Genomic DNA, 21,535 nt, shown 5'->3' with positions numbered 1-21,535 from the left:
TGGATTGCATCATTTTCTTTATAGGGTACTGTGCATTTTTATATGTATAGAGAATGGCATGGGCAACTCCAGTCTGCAAGATCCCCCCACCCCTCCCCCCCAACCTGGTCAGGTTTTCAGGATATCCCTGCTTCAGCACAGGCGGTTCAACTGAGCCACTGCTTGAGCCACCTGTGCTAAAGCAGGGATATCCTGGAAACCTGGGCTGGTGGTGGCCCTTGAGGACTGGAGTTGCCCACCCTTGGGATAAAGAGAGAGAGAGACACTTAGCGGTCATGTTCTCCACTTGTTACTAACAAAATAAAATAGTCACGCACGCACGCACGCACGCACGCACACACACACACACACACACACACACACACACACATATACACATATACAAATGAAACATCCAGATTTCAGCGTGGATGAGGTTAGTTCTCCCTCTCTGCCTGCGATAATGCCATCGCTTCAGTCAGCAGGGCAGGACAGAAAAGGTACTCGGTCGTCTGTTTGTGTCGAACTTGGAAACCGTTCCAGGCAAATAACCTTGTTCCCCCCCCCCCCCCCACACACACACAGAGAAGCCATGTCTAGGATACGTCACATTATGACGATGCCAAGTCTTGACCTGCCCACCGCAGGTCCCGCAGCCGAGCACAATCCATAGCAGTAACACACTTCTCCCATCCGCACGGTGGCTGCCTACACGCCAACACTGTCCTTGTATGAGATGTGAAACAGTAGCTGGAAATCTCCCCATGCCAAGTAATTCTATGTACCAACAATTATACTATAAGCTGTTTGGGCAGAGATTTACTATGCCAAGAGCAATAAGGTAGGCATTTGAGCCCAAATTCACTAAGCAGTGCTATACCTTAAGACACCATCCACCGCTGCTCAGCTAAAACAGCCACTTGTGATGCACGGGCTGTTTGCATCTCTTGGTAAACATGGGCCAGTTTCCACTTTGTGGTGTAACCTACAGGAGGCGTTACATGATGCAGACATCATAATCGGATGTACCAAATTCAGCACCCCTTCCCTTCGCTCGTGTTCCCCATTACAAATCCCAACTGGTTTTCGGTGGTGTGAAACTATGGCTAGCAACTCAAATGTATTTGGTGAGTTTCTCCCATGTGTTGCTGAATATTCCACCGTCACTAAAGCTAGAGTGGTCTTCTTGTTGATCCGTCGGCCCTTTAATTTATCGAGCGTTCAAGTTGGTCACAGACTTAAAAATGTTTGCTGTATTTTTGTTTCACCAGCAGCACGATGTTAGAAATACGGTACATGTCCATAAGGTTTACATGTACATGTCCATAAGATTTACATGTACATGTCTATAAGATTTACATGTACATTCACAACATCCAATCTGAACACGCAAACATGACAACTGAAATACGAGTCAAGCGACTTCATCAGTTATTGGGTTGTTTATTTGTGGGGCCCTATTCACTTACTAGGACTGAACACAAACCCAGTACCGTACGTTCACATGTCCGAGACAGGTACCCAAACCTGTGTTACCCCATAATTGCAATATGGAAAGTAGGCTAAAGCGCTCAAATGCAGGTGCAATAAATAAAATAAGCCAAACCACTAAACCAGGGTACTAATAAGAATAATATAGTACTTAATGTGCAATAGTATGGGTACTATCCTCCTGAAGACAGGTGGTAGATGGTACAAGCCCACTCACCCTCAGTCTCATCGGCAGGTTCCCCTGAAAATAAGCAATACTCACATCCTGGTGGTAGGTAGGCAAGCTGTGCAGCTACAATTATGCAATAACAGGAAAAGGGAGTATACCCCATAATTGCACAGCATACGGCAGCAAAGGTTTCTGGGTAATGACATGCCAATGAGCACTCTGTGTCACTTTTTGCTTCTTGTTCACTTGGACACCTCTAAGCTCATGCTTGCTGTGTCACACCAGCTTCAATGCAACGCCTGGGTTAAAGAAGTGCAGAGCCAGTAAACCTACTCACAGACAGCTGTTTTGACCTTTTGGGTCCTCATCAGTGTGAGGCTGGTTACTGGCCCTGCAAAGTGAAGCTGGTCGTGGTTACAAACCAGGTACAAAAAATAAGTTATGGTGAGTAGAAAAAAGTGACAAAACCCTTCACCATACAGTATTGACAAAAACAAAGAGGTTGCCACACCCCCCAAAAAATGAAGGGGGGGGGGGTAGCTTGGATACAAAAATATCTTTAATAGATCATAGGCATGTTTCGGAAACATGTCGGTGTACATGCCTATGATCTATTAAAGGTACTTTTGTATCCAAGCTTCCCTCCTTCATTTTTGGGGTTGCATCGCAACCTCTTCGTTTTTGTTCATCCATACCCGCGGACAGCGGACAGCGGACAGTGCACCGGAGGACATCGATCAGGCCCGGCAGTCAAGAAATCATAAGGTATATTGACTTTGTGCAGTAATAGTAATTTGCCTGGCTGGAGAAGACATATGGATGTCTAGAGGAGTGTTTACCAGTTACGAATCTTAAGGATACATGGGAATACTTTACCCCATTCATCTCCCTGGCGGCTGCACGCTCTGGTATGAGCGGGGCCAGATAGGAGTTATCCTATTGTGTTACTATACTGGACACCCCCAATTATATACTCCACATACACATTTATAGGTCTGATCTCATCCAATTCTATAAGTTGTTCAAGTCTAAGGAGACCTCAGCAGTCTCTTATTGCTAGGAATATTTTGGAGCCCCAGATTCCACTGAACTTTCTAACCATACAGTATTGATAAAGAACACGTATGAGCTCATTCACTTGTCAGACAGCTGCATTAACCTGCCTTTACCACACAATATATAGATATGTATGAGTATTTTGGGGGTGTAATAAAGCATTTGGGGATGTCACAAGCACACAACACACACACACACACACACACAATGCTGAAAGTCTCTACTACATATACATACAAATAAAAGATCCCCAGTTGTCCCCGTGAATAACACCGAGAAGGGAAATCAGTAATAATCACTATAGAAGTGGCCTTGAAAATATCACCAGCCTGGAACGTACACAACTGGATTCTGGCTGATTGAATGTGATGTGTGAGCTTCCATTCACACCCAAACTCCATCTGCTCTCCTGCTTGTAGAGCATTGATTATCTCATTAGGTATCTCAGGTTTTCTTTTGTTTCGATCATCTTTTCTCCTTAAGATCTTCGCTTATATAAGTCAACAAATCCAACATCTTGGTTTACCCCCTCCCTTTCTTTGCACCTATTCTTCCTTGCCCCCCCTGTGAGAGGGTGCTGGCCTGCGTGTGTAAAGTTTAGTCATTATAGTCATAAGGGACTCGGTAAACTCTTAACCGAAATCTGTGGGCTTTCACACCGGGGGTGTAGGAGACATGTGCAGAAGTAGAACCAGGGAGACGTATGTGAGGGGAAATAAACTTTGGCTTTTATTTAGCCCACGGCTTTAAGCTGTACAGCTTCATGTCCGCATGCAAAACAAACAAAACAGCCTATCACTTTGTAAGGGCTGGCTCCTATTTCCAAGTCCCTATCTGCAGGGCTGGGAGGGTAGGTCTCTTCCCAGCCTTGTCCCTGTTGGCCCATGTCAAGAGGTTACATTTAAATACAAAGGAAGTACCAACCTTCACTACATAATTACATACTAGAGGTTGAAAAAAAGAAATGCGTACATCAAGTTCAACCTATGCTAAGTTTAGACGACAGATACTTTATCCTATATCCGTGCTTACAGTATATTGATCCAGAGGAAGGCAAACAGAAATCCCCAGTGACACATCTAATGATATCTCATAAGGGGAAAATAAATTCCTACCTGACTCCAAGAATTGGCAATCAGATTACTCCCTGGATCAACATCCTTCCAGTGTTTACTTATTTGGTATATCCCTGTATACCTTTCCTGTCTAAAAAGATGTACAACCTTTTTTGGAGATATCTATTGTATCTGCCATCACAGTCTCCATGGGTAATGAATTCCACACTGTAACTGCCCTTACTGTAAAGATCCCTTTCCTCTGTTGCTGGTGAAATCTCCTTTCCTCCGACCTTAAGTGATGCCCCCGAGTCCTTTGTACTGCCCGTGGGATGAATAGTTCTTTTGAAAGCTCCTTGTATTGTCACTGAATATATTTGTATATAGTTATCATATCCCCTCTTAAACGCTTCTTTTCTAATGTAAATTAGCTAGCCTCTCCTCGTAAATCAGATTATCCATCACCTTTATTAATTTGGTAGGCTCTTCTCTGCACTTTTTCCAGTTCCTTCATGTCTTTTCTAAGGAGTGGTGCCCAAAATTGCACTCCATATTGGATATGTGATCTAGGAGGGGGTTCCGCAGAGTTGAAGTTAAGGTAGTTAAGCACGGCGGACCCTCGGCCTCCCACCCATTGGGGGGAAAAGTAGGGGAAGGCGAAAGAATACAGCTTTATGGTCCTTCAATGATTTCTGTTTGTGTAACTTGTTACATTGCCACTTGATTGAAATCCTAAAACTTTTCTGTAGAGGGGTTTGATGAAACACACAGTTCTTGTCCTGGAGGTCCTCCACATGGACACGTTATGTACTGCAACCAGACTTGCTCCGGTCACAAGAACTGGGGGAGGTTTATTTACGGCTTCTTAAAAGTAGCTCTACAGGGAATTGGACAGATTTTCCCATAGCAACTGAAGCATATTTTAGCTTCAAAATCATGCATGACAATAATATAGTTAGTTGACATCTCTGTGTCATTTTGAGTCTTCAGTACGCTCCTGCTTCTCCACATGTCCGTCTTAAATATAGCCTGTTGAGGAACAAAATGTAACCGCATGAGAGTTCGGAAATAGGGAACGAATAGAAATAGTTTGACGAGAATAAACTGTAACAAGATTTGGCGTAGCCTCTGTGTGTGTTGACTGTGTAATACGTGGTCACCTTTTTAAACAAATGCTACAGGTAGTCCTCGCTATCCAACGTTTCACTTTACAACGAATGGCATATCCAACGCTTTACATTGCAACCCTAAGGGCCGTTTTTCGACGCCGGAATGCGTTATCCGACGCTCACCGCCACTGATTAACATGGGACTCACTTTTCAACGGTTTCACTGTCCAATGCTACTTCCAGAGCGGGTCCCGTTGGATAACCAAGGACCGCCTGTATTGTGTAAAGTCAATTACCTTTTTGCAATCATCGTTCACACTTGGCTGTGTGTTGTGGAGACTCACAAACTTTGCGGTGTAACTCTTACTGATTCCACTAGACACAGGGTATAGATTGTTTTCCAGCGCTGCCGTCACTAGATTTGCGCAGGTGCATTTGCCATTAACCACCTCCGGTGCTAGGGAGAAATGCAACCGATTTAATCTGCAATCTCCCCGCTGGTTTGGGGGAACAGATGTATGGGATAGTGAGGGCTTTCAGCTCTTCAAAAGCTGTAGCGAGCAGATGCAAATTCACTTTGCCATCGGTATTATCAGCTTCCTTCTGTAATCTCTTTGGCAAACTAGATAATTTTTATGATTACATTTTGTTTGATTAAAATATATGTAATGTATTCATGTAACAGGCCAGGATTGGGCCTTAAAAGATGGCAGAATTTAGTTTTGCCAAAAATGATTCTTTCCATCTAAACATAAAAAAAGAATAGGGTAAGATTAAGTGAGGACCCATCAGATCATATCTAATTATTATGATATATCTGTATGTTTAATTAGAGTACGGTAGGTGTCCCACGATATGTACTTTTTTTTTGAGGATCTTGGTCTTGTGTTTTTCATCTGATGTAACTAATCGTACCACAGTGCAGTTTTAAGATTTGTAAGCGAAGTTACCAGATCAGTGTTTTTAAACTTTTTTTGTTTTGTTTAAGTAACCCTATAATTGTATAGTGACATTCTGAGGAACCGCGAATAGCGTGTCCAAGATCAGATGCGTTGTAAGGGACCCCAACCCTCCTCTAATAGCGCTTCTAAGATCGGATGTGTTGTAAGGGACCCCAACCCTCTCTAATAGGGCGTCTGAGATCAGATGCACTGTAAGGAACCCCAACCCTCTCTAATAGCGCGTCTGACATCAGATGCATTGTAAGGAACCCCAACCCTCTCTAATAGCGCGTCTGACTCGGATGCATTGTAAATTGTTCTGTATTTGGTACCAATTTGAAATGACCTGAAAATTGCAGGGAACCCTTCCTAGGAACCCCTGTTGAAAAACACTGTACCAGATACAGTACTAACAAGAATCTGATGCCATGGGAGTCCCGCTGGTCTTGTGATGGAAATCTGTTATTCACTTTGAAATAAGTAGAAATAGTGGTGGCCAGTAAAGTTATGATTCATCCTGTTTGTTTGTCTTCTTCACAAATGTTTTCGGATGACCTGGGGCGGGGTGTGGGGGGTCAATGCATTTTTTGTGCTACAGTTTTACAAAGTGGGCGAGTTGAAATGCTCAAAAACGTTGTGCACCCTATTATACAAAATTGCTAGATCTTAAAGTGATAATAATACTAATAATAGCATGTTCTTGTATAGGGCTGCTAGTTTTACGTAGCGCTTTACAGAGACATTTTGCAGGCACAGGTCCCTGCCCCGTGGAGCTTACAATCTATGTTTATTTGGTGCCTGAGGCACAGGGAGATAAAGTGACTTGCCCAAGGTCACAAGGAGCCGACACCGGGAATTGAACCAGGTTCCCCTGCTTCAAACTCTCAGTGCCAGTCAGTGTCTTTACTCACTGAGCCGCTGCCATCCCCCCTCCATTCTCCATGATGGGGGCAGCAGCGGGGGTCCCCGTAGCTGAACCACGTTCATTTCAGCTCCGGGGATCCCTGGTTAACGATATACTTACCGGATGATGGGGCTGCTTCCTATTGGACCGCGTAATGCGGGACATTTAAACCCCTGTTTTGAGTCGCCTGGAGGCGACAAACACGTTGACCGTTACGTCAAATGGAATCGGGGGGGCCCCAGGAGCTGACGTTAAAGCGTTTAATCTCCGGGGTCTCCCTGCTTCACATCCTCGCACCAAAAATTTTTTTTGGGGAGGAGAGGGGGGGGGGGGGGTGGGGGGGTTCAAAAATAAGATTAAAAAAAATAACAAAAGACAGAAAAGCCCAGAGGCTTCATCCAGAATGACAAATGATTAAGTTACATACTATCTGTTCTTCTCATAAGTAAGGTTCATTAGTTAATCCTTTGGCCAAAGCTTCACAAGCGTGTAACCACGTGTTTAGGAGAACAGATGTATGTGACAGTGTATGTGAAGGGCTTTTAGCTCTTCGAAAGCTGTAGAGAACAGATGCAAATTCACTTTGCCATCGGTATATCAGCTTCCTACTGTAATCTCTTTGGCAAACTGGATAATTGTTATGATTTACCTTTTGTTTGATTAAAATATGTCATTTATGCATGTAACAGGCCAGGATTGGGCCTTCAAAGCTGGCAGAATTGAGTTTTGCCCAAAGTAATGAAGTCCAGAGTGCAAACAAAAAACAAAGTTTCGGGACGTTCTCAAGGTTAACAAAACATAATGAATCAAAGGGAACTGCTGCTTTAAGATGACACAGATATACACATATATGATGCTACATATGTACACACACATTGATAAATATAAATATATATATATATATATATATATTTAGAGTATTACGCTGCTGCCAAACTCTTCTGCACTAAAGCAGTTACTGTACATCTTTTTTTTTTTATGTCTTGCTTTCCTTTTTGCTTTTAGAAAATGTCCAGGGTAAATTGCTCTGTCAAATACTAAAGAATAAAACTACAGCCCCGAAAGACCCCGGATGTCTGTGTAACAGATGTTCCGTGGGTGGAATGTTGGATGTCGCACCAGGAGAAGTGCAACACTCCGAAAAAATACTCCCGCGACCTCTACGTCTGCGCATAAGAACTAGTTGAAAGGCGCATTCCAACTGGGACAAGGGCAGACTCGGCTAAAGATCAGCCTGCGGCACAATTACAGCGCCAGACGTTTGTTCGTATGGTATTCTGTAGCATTATATAGTTACAAGTGTAACTTTACATTCAGACGCTTGAGTCGTGCGTTTGGAACTTACACAAAGGATTACCGAGCGAGGGCGTTAATTGTTTTGAAATAAAGGTTTTGGTACTGTAGACAGGGCCGGATGGGAATTTTGCGGGGCTCTGTGCGCGTGGGGCTTTTGCGGGGTCTCTTACCTCGTCTGGCGCGGCATCTCCTGAGTTGAGTCAGCGTCATGTTCTTATGGCAACGCAACGCCATGTGTTGTCGCGGTGCCATGCGGGAGTTTGATAAAACCTAGTGATGGTATGGCGCTACTTAGAGAGACCAAGACATGGTTGAATGAAAATTCAAATGAAAGAACATTCAAGCTTTAAGAACTTTTGAAGAAAAAAACCTGCGACTAATTTTTACGCATTAGTGCGTTACAGACCTATGTTTCCAGAAAATTCCTTCCTGTACGTAGAAATTAAATTAACCGATATCAGCGCGCAATGTTTTATTCCGACATAGCTGCCTTGTAATCCAACCGTAATAACCAACAGGAGACCTCGTCCTTCCAGAAGGGAGACGCATCAGACTTTGTATGTGGTTAGCGAGCCCAGCAATCATCTTTATTGTTGCCCTTTAATCTCTAAATAAAAAATGATTTAGACTTCTGTTGTCATGTTCAGTATTGTTACAACAAAAGACAGGGGGTGCCCAATGCTACATCCAAATGACAAAACATATATGGTAATAAGCAGTGTTCGACAAACCTATACATTTGCTCGCCCCGGGCGAGTGGATTTAACCCCCGGGCGAGTAAATATTGGCCCAAGCAGCACACGTTTGGTACTAGGTGGCGAGTAGATTTTTTTGTGTGGCGAGTAGATTTTTTGGTGATTTGTCAACCACTGGTAATAAGTATAAAGTTAAATACTTCAATAATAATATTTTCTTGGTTATTTCGTTTGATCCTTTGGCCAAAGCATCATAAGCCTGCATACCAACGCCACGGTATAACCAAACTTTGCAGGTCCTAACACTACACTGTGAACCCTTCCTGTTACCTCTGTAGTTTGGTTATACCGTGGCGTGGTATGCAGGCTTATGATGCTTTGGCCAAAGGATCAAACGAAATAACCAAGAAAATATTATTATTGAAGTATTTAACTTTATTCTTATTACCATATATGTTTTGTCATTTGGATGTAGCATTGGGCACCCCTGTCTTTTGTTGTATACATTTGCCACGCCCAGTAGCACTCCTTTTGACATAAATATATATTCATGATGTGGTGGGTGTAGGAGTTTGAGCTAGCTGGGAATGCGTGTGTTAATCAGTATTGTTACAGCAGCTTTGGTTAGGTGGCATACATTTCCCCCAAATCATACAATTGCTGTGTAGTTCCTTCAGTGTTGGTTGTGCCAGCAATTTATTGAGGTCATACTTCTGTGTCATGCATAGCTGACTCTTGGTCTAAATGCATTAGGGATACTACGCACTGTTCCATCATTTGGCTTGCAGATGGGGGACATGCTTAGCAGAGCAATCACATTATAAACATTCTGCCTGATGACAACAGGATGTCTTGATGGGGTTTTCTGCACCTGTGATGATTTCAGCTTCACCCCTCAATCAGTCCTGATGTCATGCACGACCTTTAATTTAAATGTCTTCATGACCTTGACATTCAGACAGCAAAGACGAGACATATGCTGATGGCTCCCTTGTAGAAAAAGAAAAAGTAGCTTTCCCCCCCCCCCACCCCCCCCCCCCCCACCCATCCATCACATTGGTCTCTGCAACTAAATCAGAAAAATGCAGTCACTTTATGCATTGTAATATAGAAAGGCCATTCATCATAATGCTTACTATCCTACTGCTCTGCCTGGACCATCTCATCCCATCTTTACACATCTTATCAATGTAGTTGGTTTCCTTAGGAAGCGGAGAGATTGTGGATGCAGAATCTTGCTGCATACTGTACAAAACACTTTTCAAACCGTTATGACATAATAGATTAGGTGAATATTGTTCAAACACTCCAAAGCATTTGGATTCTATGGAAACATTAATGGTTTAAAAAAAAAAAAAATAGTTTGAAAGTTCGAAATAGTTTCAGCCACATAAATATAATATACAGAACTTGGCTTTTCTGTTAGTCGACTTTTGTTCCAGGAGCGGAGGGACAGTTCCTGAAATGTCCAGGAGTGCAACACCGAGGTGTTGCAGCCGCCCTGAAGGTGTTCATGCATTACATGGAAGTTATTCTGGCTGCTTTGACGTGTAAAGATGATGGGTAACCTCAGTATCTCCCTTCTATTTCCTTTTCCAGTTCGCGAAGCCAGAAACCTAATCCCTATGGATCCCAACGGGCTGTCCGACCCGTACGTGAAGCTTAAACTCATCCCCGACCCCAAAAATGAAAGCAAACAGAAAACCAAAACCATCCGCTCCTCGCTGAATCCGCACTGGAACGAGTCCTTCTCGTTGTAAGTTGCCCGATGATGTTTCTCCTGACGCTTTCCATGCAGGGTTGGGTCAGCATGCCGCCGGCACCGAAGGAGTTAGTAATATCACATTTACACGTGTGCAACACTGGTATGAACGATTCATCTGTTGCCTGTCAACATTGTATGTCAAAGGTTGGGCAGTTTGTAGCCAAGCAACACGACTACCACCAATGTGTTCTAAGCATGTCACAGCACCATAGAGATACCCATATAATATGCAGATGTAGCTGGCACATCTGCAAACATGAGTTTGGACACCGCGCTATTAAAACATGATGCTCTCTGGGCGTCTTTTAACACTTTTCTTTTCTTGCAACGGGTGCCAAACGTTGGCTACCACTGTATATTAAAAGCTACTTGTTTTAGTTTTAAACTCCTTTTGGAGTGAATGTTCTTCTTTCCTCTTTGCCCCCTATGCTGCCCTCTCGCAGAGGCACGCGTTTGTGAAGTACCGCTCTCTAAGGCCTTTGGCACCAGCGGTGGTACTTGTGCTGCAGGTTGGGAACATACGATTACATTTTGTCCTCTTACTTTCAGCAGAGCATCTCATCACGTGCTCCCTTTTCATCTTGCAGCAAATTAAAGCCGTCGGACAAAGACAGGCGGCTCTCTATAGAGATCTGGGATTGGGACCGAACCACTAGAAATGATTTCATGGGCTGTTTCTCTTTTGGGGTGTCAGAACTAATGAAAATGCCAGCGTGTGGATGGTAAGTATTAATCGGTCTGCTGGGTGTCTGATCAATTTATTGGCAGGATATTTACAGTATGTAGAAAAATGACTGCCATACTGTAGTTGCCTAAAGCTGACCACTAATGTTAAGTCCTTCTAAGGTGGTATTTGTGGTTTATAAGCACTTTTAATGAAAATCGGCAAGTATTGAGTATTATTCTATGATAGGTTATTATACAGCAAGCAAATGGCTGTTGAGCGTACTCTTGAATTGCTGGTCAACTGTGAAACCAACAAAAAATAGTAGATGGTATCTGCCTGTGTACTATAGTGTATATGAAATGACGCAACTTCTATGTGTGGCGCTTGTAATGACACAATCCATAATACTTTGCATGCTTCAATGTGCAAATACCGGTCTATGATCTTGAAGTCTACCATCCACGATACAGTATCTTTTGAACCAAGGATAGACACTAAGGTCCTAATTCAGTAGGCTATGAAAATGCGTCTGAACAAAGTACAGGATGGAAGCATATTTCAGAGAGAGAGAGAGAGAGGAGAGCTAGAACAAGAGGTCCTCTGAAGTTGGATGGTAGGAGGATCAGGGGAAATGTGAAGAAGTCCTTCTTCATGGAAAGGGTGGTGGATTTGTGGAATAGCCTTCTAGCCGAGGTGGTAGGAGTTAATACAGTAAGATAGGGAGTCTCAACTCCAGTTCTTAAGTCCCCCCGTCCCCCCCCCAACAGATCAGGTTTTAAGGATATCCATTAGTGGCTCAGTCGAAGACGATCCGCACGAAGACTGAGCCACTGATGTGGTGGGCGTAAGTCTTGAGGACTGGAGTTGAGAAGCCCGGCAGTAAGGCAATTCAAACATGCTTGGGATGGACACAAAGCTACTCTAAATAGGAAAGAAAGCCGAGGCTCAAACAGGGTCTGACAGGAAATCGGCCTGACTGGGTGGGCCAAGTAGTTCTTATCTACCGTTAAATTCCACGTGTCTCCCGTGGCAGGGAAGGGTCTGAGTACCCGGTAAAGTGAATGGATGAAGTGCCTTCACCGTGTATTGAATTAGGCTCTTAAAACGATTGGCGACCACGAAGGGATCACCTGCCGGCATTTGATATTTCAGCAAAATAACGTGGGTAGGGGGGGGGGGGCGGACAGGGGGTTTAAAGTGGTTTATGCCGAGGGGAAGATCCGAATCTCCAGCGTAGAAAAAGGAAATAACAATTGAAAGGCGGGGAAACCCCTTTGTGTGGGCTCCAGTAATTTGCTGGTTACATGGAGGAAAATGAAAATAGAAAAAGTCGCCACTAAAAAAAACGTGTGACGCATCGCAACGCAACTCATCAGCGGCCACACTACCAGCAAGGGGGGGAATCGGAGATACTTTGAAACACCGTCCTTCCAGGAAATGGTCATTGTATCCATGGCCCTCACATACTGTACATGTAGCAGAGGTGTATAGCCCAAAGTCAAACAAATTCTTCAAAATGCAGGTCTCCTCTAGGACGAAGTACATCTCTGCTCACAAGTTCACAATGCAACTCTCCATTTAATGTGCGAGTCAAGAACAGAGGAGGAACAGTGTTTCAGGTCCCAGGTGGACCTTTCATCAGCTGATCCCATATGGGACCTGAAACTTTGTTCCTCCTCCGTTCTTGGCTGTCACATTAAATGAAGAGTTGCATTGTGAACTTGTGAGTAGGGATGCACGTTTTATCTCTGTCCTAGAGGAGACCTGCATTTTGAAGAAGTTGTGTTGGCTGCACAAGCAGGTTTCTCCTCGCCTGAAACTGTTTCCCGGCACTTTGGAACTGTACTATACAGGCATACCCCGGTTTAAGGACACTCACTTTAAGTACACTCGTGAGTAAGGACATATCGCCCAATAGGCAAACGGCAGCTCGCGCATGCGCCTGTCAGCACGTCCTGAACAGCAATACTGGCTCCCTACCTGTACCGAAGCTGTGCGCAAGCGGGGAGACTATAGAGCCTGTTACAAATGCGTTATTTACATCAGTTATGCACGTATATGACGATTGCCGTACAGTACATGCATCGATAAGTGGGGAAAAGGTAGCGCTTCACTTTAAGTACATTTTCGCTTTACATACATGCTCCGGTCCCATTGCGTACGTTAATGCGGGGTATGCCTGTATAGCCCAAAGCGACATTTAATGAGTGCACCGTCCGTGCTTGTGTGGGCATTTACTTATTGTGCCGTGGGTTAGCAAGTTAGTGGCTCAGGCCGAAGATATTCGTGGTTGGCAAATCCCACTGGATTAAATGGGCCACATTTATTAGAATTCTCATTTAACAAAAGGTCCCACTCTGCCAAAACAATGGCACTCAAGGGGTTGGCCAGTAGGATGTGTCTCTTAGAAGAGCGCTCTCCGTTACGCGGTTCTACACACAAAACCTTACATTTCCCGTTTTCTATCGAGGTACAAATTGCTGAACCAAGAAGAGGGAGAGTATTACAATGTCCCCATCCCGGAAGTGGACGACGAAAACCTGGAGCTCCGGCAGAAATTTGAGGTGAGGAATCTGATCGTAGAGAAGGTCCGGCACATATTCACTGTAACAATCACATTCGGCGTACATGGGAAACGCACGCAAGCGCACTTCTCGTTCGCAGGTTGGGCGGGGCTGACGCTAACGGGAGAACAAGAGCAGAATAGGACTACAATTAATGAATACGTCTTTCTTTAATAGGGATTTCATTCATATAAATAACTGCACTTGATCAGTGTGGCGTCATTGGTACAGGGGGGCGCTTTTGACATGTAAGGGCAGGTCCATACTGCCGCAGACCGCACTGGCATTTGATTGTGCCCATAGACCGCGTGGGGGCCCGCGTCGTCCGAGAAACCAGTGAGGGTGAACCAGCTCCTTGACACCCCTAGGCACGCGCCCCCCGCCCCATGGCGCGTCTACCATGGACCGAAAACGCACCCGCTTCACGCGGGTGATGTCACAGCCTTCGAGCGCCTTCCCGCGGGCAAAGGCTGTATGGCCTTAGCCTAACACAAGCAGAACCCACTGCCAGCAAAGTTAGAGGATGTTAAAAAAAAAACGCAGAAAACGCCCACAAAAATATACAGAAAACAAAGAACAGATCCTGCGTTCCTACCAAATTGGGCTAAAATATACTACTGACATGTTTACATTTTGAACCTAAGTCTGTGTAATAAAGGATTCATTTGGTTGCATCTTTTGATCAAAACATGAAGCCTGCCAACCTCGTCACGGTAACCTCCGTTTAGCAGGAACCTACACTGAATATATGCAATTCCTTATTGTCCTGTGGACTAAACTTTGTGAAGTGTATGAAAGTGCCCTGAAGGGGTTCAATAAATGACGAGGTTGGCGGCTTGAATCCTGTTTTGATCGAAAGATGCAACCAAATGACTCCTTTGTCGCACAGACGTAGGTTCTAAATGTAAACGTCACTGGTATATTTTAGCCCAAATTGGTAGGAACGCAGGATCTGTTCTTTTGTTTTCCATATACAGTATGTACGGCCAGTCCTTTTACCAGCAGCGAACTTCACAATGGGAGGAGCGCAGATAGGGTTCCAAGTGTCCAGTATTGAACTGGACTGTCCTGTATTTGGACAGTAAAAAATTAGGTAGTACTGGACATGTATGTGTATACCCGTATTACCTCTGTGGGTGTGTATGTGTATACCGGTTTTACCTCTCTGGGCGTGTATGTGTATACCGGTATTACCTCTGTGGGTGTGTATGTGTATACCGGTATTACCTCTCTGGGCGTGTATGTGTATACCGGTATTGCCTCTCTGGGCGTGTATGTGTATACCGGTATTACCTCTCTGGGCGTGTGTGTGTATACCGGTATTACCTCTCTGGACATAGTGACTTGACCGACTTGTCACGAGATTTCCCCGAGCAGGGAGAGAGCAGGGCTGCTGCTGCTGCTAGAGGGCTGGCCAGCTTCCTCAATCCTGATGGGTAATGCAGCCAATCAGGAGGAAGTCTCAGGAGCATGGGGGTGGGGCCAAGGAGAGACAGAAACAGCATGGAGCAGAGAGGGCTGTGGGTGTCTCGAGCATCGCACCTTTCACCTTTGTGTGCAGTATTTTTGGAGAAGCCGCCTGGTAACCCTAAGCTCAGGTAATATGTACAGTATTTGTTTCCCCCCCAAAATATACGATTGATTGAAACAATGACCAAATTGTACTCCAATAATGCTAAAAGAGTTGAGCTATAAATGATCTTTGCGTTGTTGTGTTCTATTAATATCACCCTCCTGGGAATTCTTTGTTTAGCTGTTTCCCATGGATGGATATTTGATGGCGTCTGTTATCAGAAAATTCATATACATTCTTGGTTTCCTGAATCCTTCTCTATGGGGATGTTCTGTGCTTCTCCAGTATTCTCATTGAAGCATTTCTTTTTGCTCCCACCCATTGTTTACTGCTTCAAAGAGACTTTCTTTCTCCGCACGTCATTTATTTATTTACTGTTCTGCCTTTTTTTAACTTCTGAGTTGCAAACACCATCTCACCAACAGCAGTAACCTTGTATTGCACTTCTCATGCAGTAGCATCAAGCTGTATACAATTTCACAATTCTGTCAGTCTAGCGCAAGGTTTTTAATCTTTTTGTGGTTAAGGAACCCCTATAATTATATTGCGAAATTCTGCACAACCCCAACCCTCTCTAATAGCGTGTCTGAGATCAGATGCATTGTAAGGAATCCGAACCCTCTATACAGGCATACCCCGGTTTAAGGACACTCACTTTAAGTACACTAACGAGTAAGGACATATCGCCCAATAGGCAAATGGCATCTCGCGCATGCGCCTGTCAGCACGACATGAACAGCAATACCGGCTCCCTACCTGTACCGAAGCTGTACACAAGCGGGGAGACTGTAGAGCCTGTTACACATGTGTTATTTACATCAGTTATGCACGTATATGATGATTACAGTACATGCATTGATACGTGGAAAAAAGGTAGTGCTTCACTTTAAGTACATTTTCGCTTTACACACATGCTCTGGACCCATTGCGTACGTTAATGCGGGATATGCCCGTAATAGCACTTCTGGGATCAGATGCATTGTAAGGAACCACAGCCCTCTCTAATAGCGCTTCTGAGATCAGATGCATTGTAAGGAACCACAACCCTCTCTAATAGCGCTTCTGAGATCAGATGCATTGTAAGGAACCCCAACCCTCTCTAATAGCGCTTCTGGGATCAGATGCATTGTAAGGAACCCCAACCCTCTCTAATAGCGCGTCTGAGATCAGATGCATGGTAAGGAACCCCAACCCCCTCTAATGGCGTGCGACATGGGACATCTCGCCGCTGGCATCTCGTTGCCACCATTTAGCCGCCGCTAAGGTAAGTTCCACTGGAAAAGTGTCCTCCTGCCCATTGCTATGGAAGGAGTCTTTGGCATTGGTTTGACTAAACCAGGGGTGGCCACCAACAAGCCAGGTATTTGGGATATCCCTGCTTCTGCACAGGTGGCTCAATCAGTGGCTCAGTCTTTGTGAGCCACCTGTGCTGAAGCAGGGATAGCCTGAAAACCTGCTGATGGCCCTTAAGGACTGGAGTTGGCCACTCCTAGACTAAGCTGTCCATAGATGACCATAAAAACCATTACCAGCCTATATCAATCAACCTGTTGAGTTTGGGCTGCCATCTCTGCACAGGAAACACGAATGCCCTAGAATCATTCATATGCGATAGTATCCATTGGCTAATTGGACCAAGTACTGTTACCATAGCAACTGAAGCAATTTCCCCAACTCCCGAGTGACCCCTTTCAATTCATAATATATCTGTTTTTCTCCGTCGTGCTCTCACAACGTAGCGTTTTTTCGTGGGCTCTTTGTTACCCTTTGATTGCATGGATCCCAGAGTAGTATTTCGATTTAAAACGCTGGTTCTACGTAGCTTTCTTTTAAAAAAAATTTTTTAACTTCTTTTCAAGCGCCTAATAAGTGCTGCATTCAAAACAAAATTGCCTTCCAGCTCCCTCTGCGTAGACAATAGAACGCCTAGAAGATGTCACTGGAAGAAAACAAATAATCCATTGGAGGCCATAGTAACACCTCCGTTCTCTGTGTGGCAGAGTGTTGTCAAATCAAATATTTCTTGCTGCGCCTGTTTAACCTTTTCAGTGCCGAGCCCTCAGGAGGGTTGGAAAGCCATTCATTGGTCAAACGAAGGGATGGGAACGCGCTGGTCGGGAATGTCTGGTAAATGAGCGCGTATAACATGTAGTATAGTCCGTCAATTAGTGGTAATGGGTAACCACTGGAGGGGGAGCTGGTTGGGTACTGTTAGAGGTGTTCTGGTGATACTAATTCGTAGGGGGACTTCCTAAACTCCAGGTGTGTAGTCATCCATGTATGGACAATGTGTTACCATGAAGTAATACAGTGAGAGTTACCTCTCGTTTTCAAGTATGTCCTGGGCATAGAGTTATGATGACAAATAATACATGGTTACAAAGACTTAATTACATAAGTGAACAGGGTTATACATTATATACAAGACATTGCATGCACAGTTAGAGATAATATATATTATGGGCGTATGTAACAGTTACAGACCAGATTAAAATGTGACACAGCTTTAGTTTTGAAAGAACTTAAACTGGTGGTGGCTGTGAGTCTCCGGTAGATTGTTCCAGTTTTGGGGTGCACAGTAAGAGAAGGAGGAACGGCCGGATACTTTGTTGAACCGTGGGACCATGAACAGTCTTTTGGAGTCTGATCCCAGGTGATAAGTGCTGCAGGTGGTAGGGGTGAGGAGCTTGTTCAGATAGACGGGTAGCTTGCCCAGAAACTATTTGAAGGCAAGACAGGAAAGATTAACTTTGCGCCTAGACTCAAGTGATGACCAATCTAGTTCTTTGAGCATTTCACAGTGATGTGTGTTGTAGTTGCATTGGAGAACAAAACGGCATATTGCATTGTAGAGGGTATCACGTTTGTAAAGTGGGTTTGGGGTGCCGAGCCGTATATTATGTCCCCATAGTCGATAATTGGCATTAGCATCTGCTGTGCGATGCACTTTCCGACCATCAGACTTAGGGAGGATTTGTTCCTGTAAAGTATACCTAGTTTGGCATAGGTTTTGGATGTCAGGGTATCAATGTGCATCCCGAATGTTAAATGGGAGTCAAACCATATGCCCAAGTATTTAAGACCAGTAACAGGAGTTAGGGTGGTGTTAGTGTTGATTCTGATCTGGAGCTCAATCATTGGAAGCTTTAAAAATTTAGCCTTGGTCCCAAATACCATTGTTACTGTTTGTCAGTGTTTAAAAATAGTTTGTTTTGGGAAATCCAATTTTCAAGTCTCAAAAAGTCAGACTGAAGTATGTGTTCAAGGTCGGAGAGGCAATGGCTGTGTGCATATAGGATTGTGTCATCTGCATACATGTGTATTGAAGCTTCCTTACCAGCTGTAGGAAGATCATTGATGAAGACTGAGAAGAGTAGGGTCCCAAGAACAGAGCCTTGTGGGACAACACAGGTGATATCCAAGGGGGCTGAGTAAGAGCCTGAGATAGACACATGTTGGGATCTACCTGATGGGTAGGAATGAAACCAGTTTAAACCACGCTTCCCTATGAAGATGCCTCTATGGCAGGGATTTTCAACTGGGGTTCCAATAGAACCCCTTAGGGGTTCCGCGGCTGCCAGGGGGTTGAGCTGGACAACTTTCCCAGCTGTCACAGGCCAGGCGGCGTGGCGGCACACGGTGTAGCAGTGACCCGGTGGCTCCCGAGCTCCGCAGCGGCCGCCCGGTCACTGCTAACCTTCCTCTCCCGGCTCTTGCTGGCGACGCGTTCAACTTCCAGCTGACAGGAGGGAGAGGAAGGACTAGATGTGTTCTCAGTGCCGGAAGCTCCCTTAAAGTGAGAGAGAGAGTGTGTGCGTGCGCGCGTGCGTGTGCGCGTGTGCGAGAGAGAAGGGGAGTGTGTATGGGAGATGAAGCGTAAGGGGGAGAGTGAGTGTAACAGGCAGAGTATGAAGGACGAGAGACACGAGAGACACGGGTGGCGAGAGATGGGGTTCCCCAGAATTTCACAATCAAATTCTGGGTTTCTTTAACCAGAAAAAGATTGAAAACCACTGAGATAAATAATGTTATTAAAGTAATAGCACAGACCAGGCCCCTTCCATTTATTATGCTGCAGATAGGGACAGTACCCCTTAAGTAAGGAGCCCCCTTAACGACGGAATGGAGTCCTGTGCAGTTTAGTTAATGGAATGCGGCACGCCATAGAGGGCCTCAGTGAAGAGGGCTCTCGGGTGCCTGCTGATCAGCTCTAACCGCGGATCAGCGCCAACGTTCCCCGTCACTCTGTGTGGAAGTGGCAGTTCCACAAAACAAACAGCAAAGTACTGGGTCAAGTAATAGGAGACCCGTCAGGATTTCCCGTAGGGGGCCCACCCGCATAGTCTGATCGCTACTTAAAGGGTTCAGGAGAGACTAGGGGGGCCGTGGGCCCACACCTACCTCAGAGTAGCTCCAATCGAGTGTTAATAGTGGGCACAGATGGAAGTATTCGTCTATGAATGAAAACCATGTACAACGTGTCAAGATACATATGAGCGGTCCCAGTGCTTGGGGACACGCATACATGGCAGGTGTACTACACATGTTCCTGGCGCCCGTTATTCTACGTCCTTGCCACCTCATTGCCCAGCTGCCTGAATCCTGCCCCTGAGTCAGGGTGGTCCATGCAGAACCGCCATATACACACTGATGTTACCTCTCTAGGAATCCTGGCAAGGAGGGTTACGTGTGTATATTCTTTTTCTGAGTGTGTATATATATATATATATATATATGGTGATATCTGGCTTGTACTGTACGTAATAAAATATGTGAGCTGCGCGGTCGTGAAATACTTCACATGTTTGTGCTCCACACTGGGGTTTATTCCTGAATTCTCACAGTCACAGAGCTCAGTAAACTCCGTGTACAGCATGCCGCTGGGAAGCACGGGGACCAGATGGGAAATATTTAAATAACCCCCTGACTGTTTTAATGCAATGTTTGCCGACTTCTTGTTACCAAATGAGCATCATTGGGGGATTCTTCCATTTGCACATTGCACAGGCAGCCGTCTGCCACAACTGCATTTGCAACTCTGCCTTAGCACATTGGGTAGCAGAGAAGCCTTAATAACACACAGTTCTATTTTCTCTATTCACATTATGCAAGGTGCATTATGTTAGATGCTTCTGAACATTGTGTACAGTATATGTGTGTGTATATATATGTGTGTGTGTATGTATATATATATATATATATATATATATATATATATATTTATTTATTTCATACATGTATGCAGACGATATAACCCCCGTCAATGCAAAATAACGAGTGTATTATCTCCTTAACCGTTGTTTTCAATAGCACTACTGTTAAATAACTTGGTGGGGGGGGAGGGGGGGAGAACTGTGCTCGTAATTACTTTACGGCTATGCTATTATATACGGTGCAAAACTACTACTCCCATCATGCATTGTTAATGGTGCCAGTGTTGGGATTTCGGCGCTGGTTCACAGACCAAGAACCTCTGGTTTGCTTAATGCCAGACCTGTGACTCCAGATATAGAGATCCCTATTAGTAAATGTCTATACTGCCGATGGAGAATGTTTCTGTTTGTCAGTGGAACACGTTAAGACGTGTCGCACCCAAGCGGCTTTGTAACGATGATTCTTTGAGGAGGTAAGTAGGAATTTAGACCAGGGTAATGCAGTTGATGTGGTTTACTTAGATTTTGCAAAGGCTTTTGATACGGTTTCACACATGAGGTTGGTGTACAAAATAAAGCAAATTGGACTCAGTAATAATGTATGCACCTGGATTGAAAACTGGTTAAGGACAGACAGGGGGTTGTCATAAATGGAACTTTTTCAGGTTGGGCTAAAGTCGTGAGTGGAGTACCTCAGGGATCCGTACTGGGACCCCTGCTTTTTAACTTGTTTATTAATGACCTTGAGGTTGGCATCGAGAGCAAAGTCTCCATCTTTGCTGATGATATTAAATTGTGTAAGGTAGTAGAATCAGAGCAGGATGTAATTTCTCTTCAGAAGGACTTGGAGAGACTGGAAACGTGGGCAGGTAAATGGCAGATGAGGTTTAATACAGATAAATGTAAGGTTATGCATTTGGGATGCAAGAATAAAAAGGCGACTTACAAATTAAATGGAGATATATTGGGGGGAATCCTTGATGGAGAAGGATTTAGGAGTGCTTGTAGACTGCAGACTTAGCAATAGTGCCCAATGTCATGCAGTAGCTGCAAAGGCAAACAAGATCTTATCTTGCATCAAACAGGCAATGGATGGAAGTGAAGTAAACATAATTATG

At 44.5% G+C, this 21,535-nt stretch overlaps 1 protein-coding gene across 1 annotated transcript in view; it reads left to right on the top strand.

Moving 5' to 3' along the window:
• Positions 1-21,535, top strand: part of PRKCA (protein kinase C alpha) — a 306,575-nt gene that overhangs the window by 235,052 nt on the left and 49,988 nt on the right. The window contains 3 exon segments of the mRNA XM_075579975.1: positions 10,295-10,451; positions 11,048-11,182; positions 13,598-13,691. Coding sequence (XP_075436090.1) covers positions 10,295-10,451; positions 11,048-11,182; positions 13,598-13,691 — 386 coding nt within the window.

This window comes from Ascaphus truei, chromosome 22 (genome assembly GCF_040206685.1).
Source record: "Ascaphus truei isolate aAscTru1 chromosome 22, aAscTru1.hap1, whole genome shotgun sequence".
Lineage (NCBI taxonomy): Eukaryota > Metazoa > Chordata > Amphibia > Anura > Ascaphidae > Ascaphus > Ascaphus truei.
This window is presented reverse-complemented; position numbering and strand designations above follow the sequence as displayed.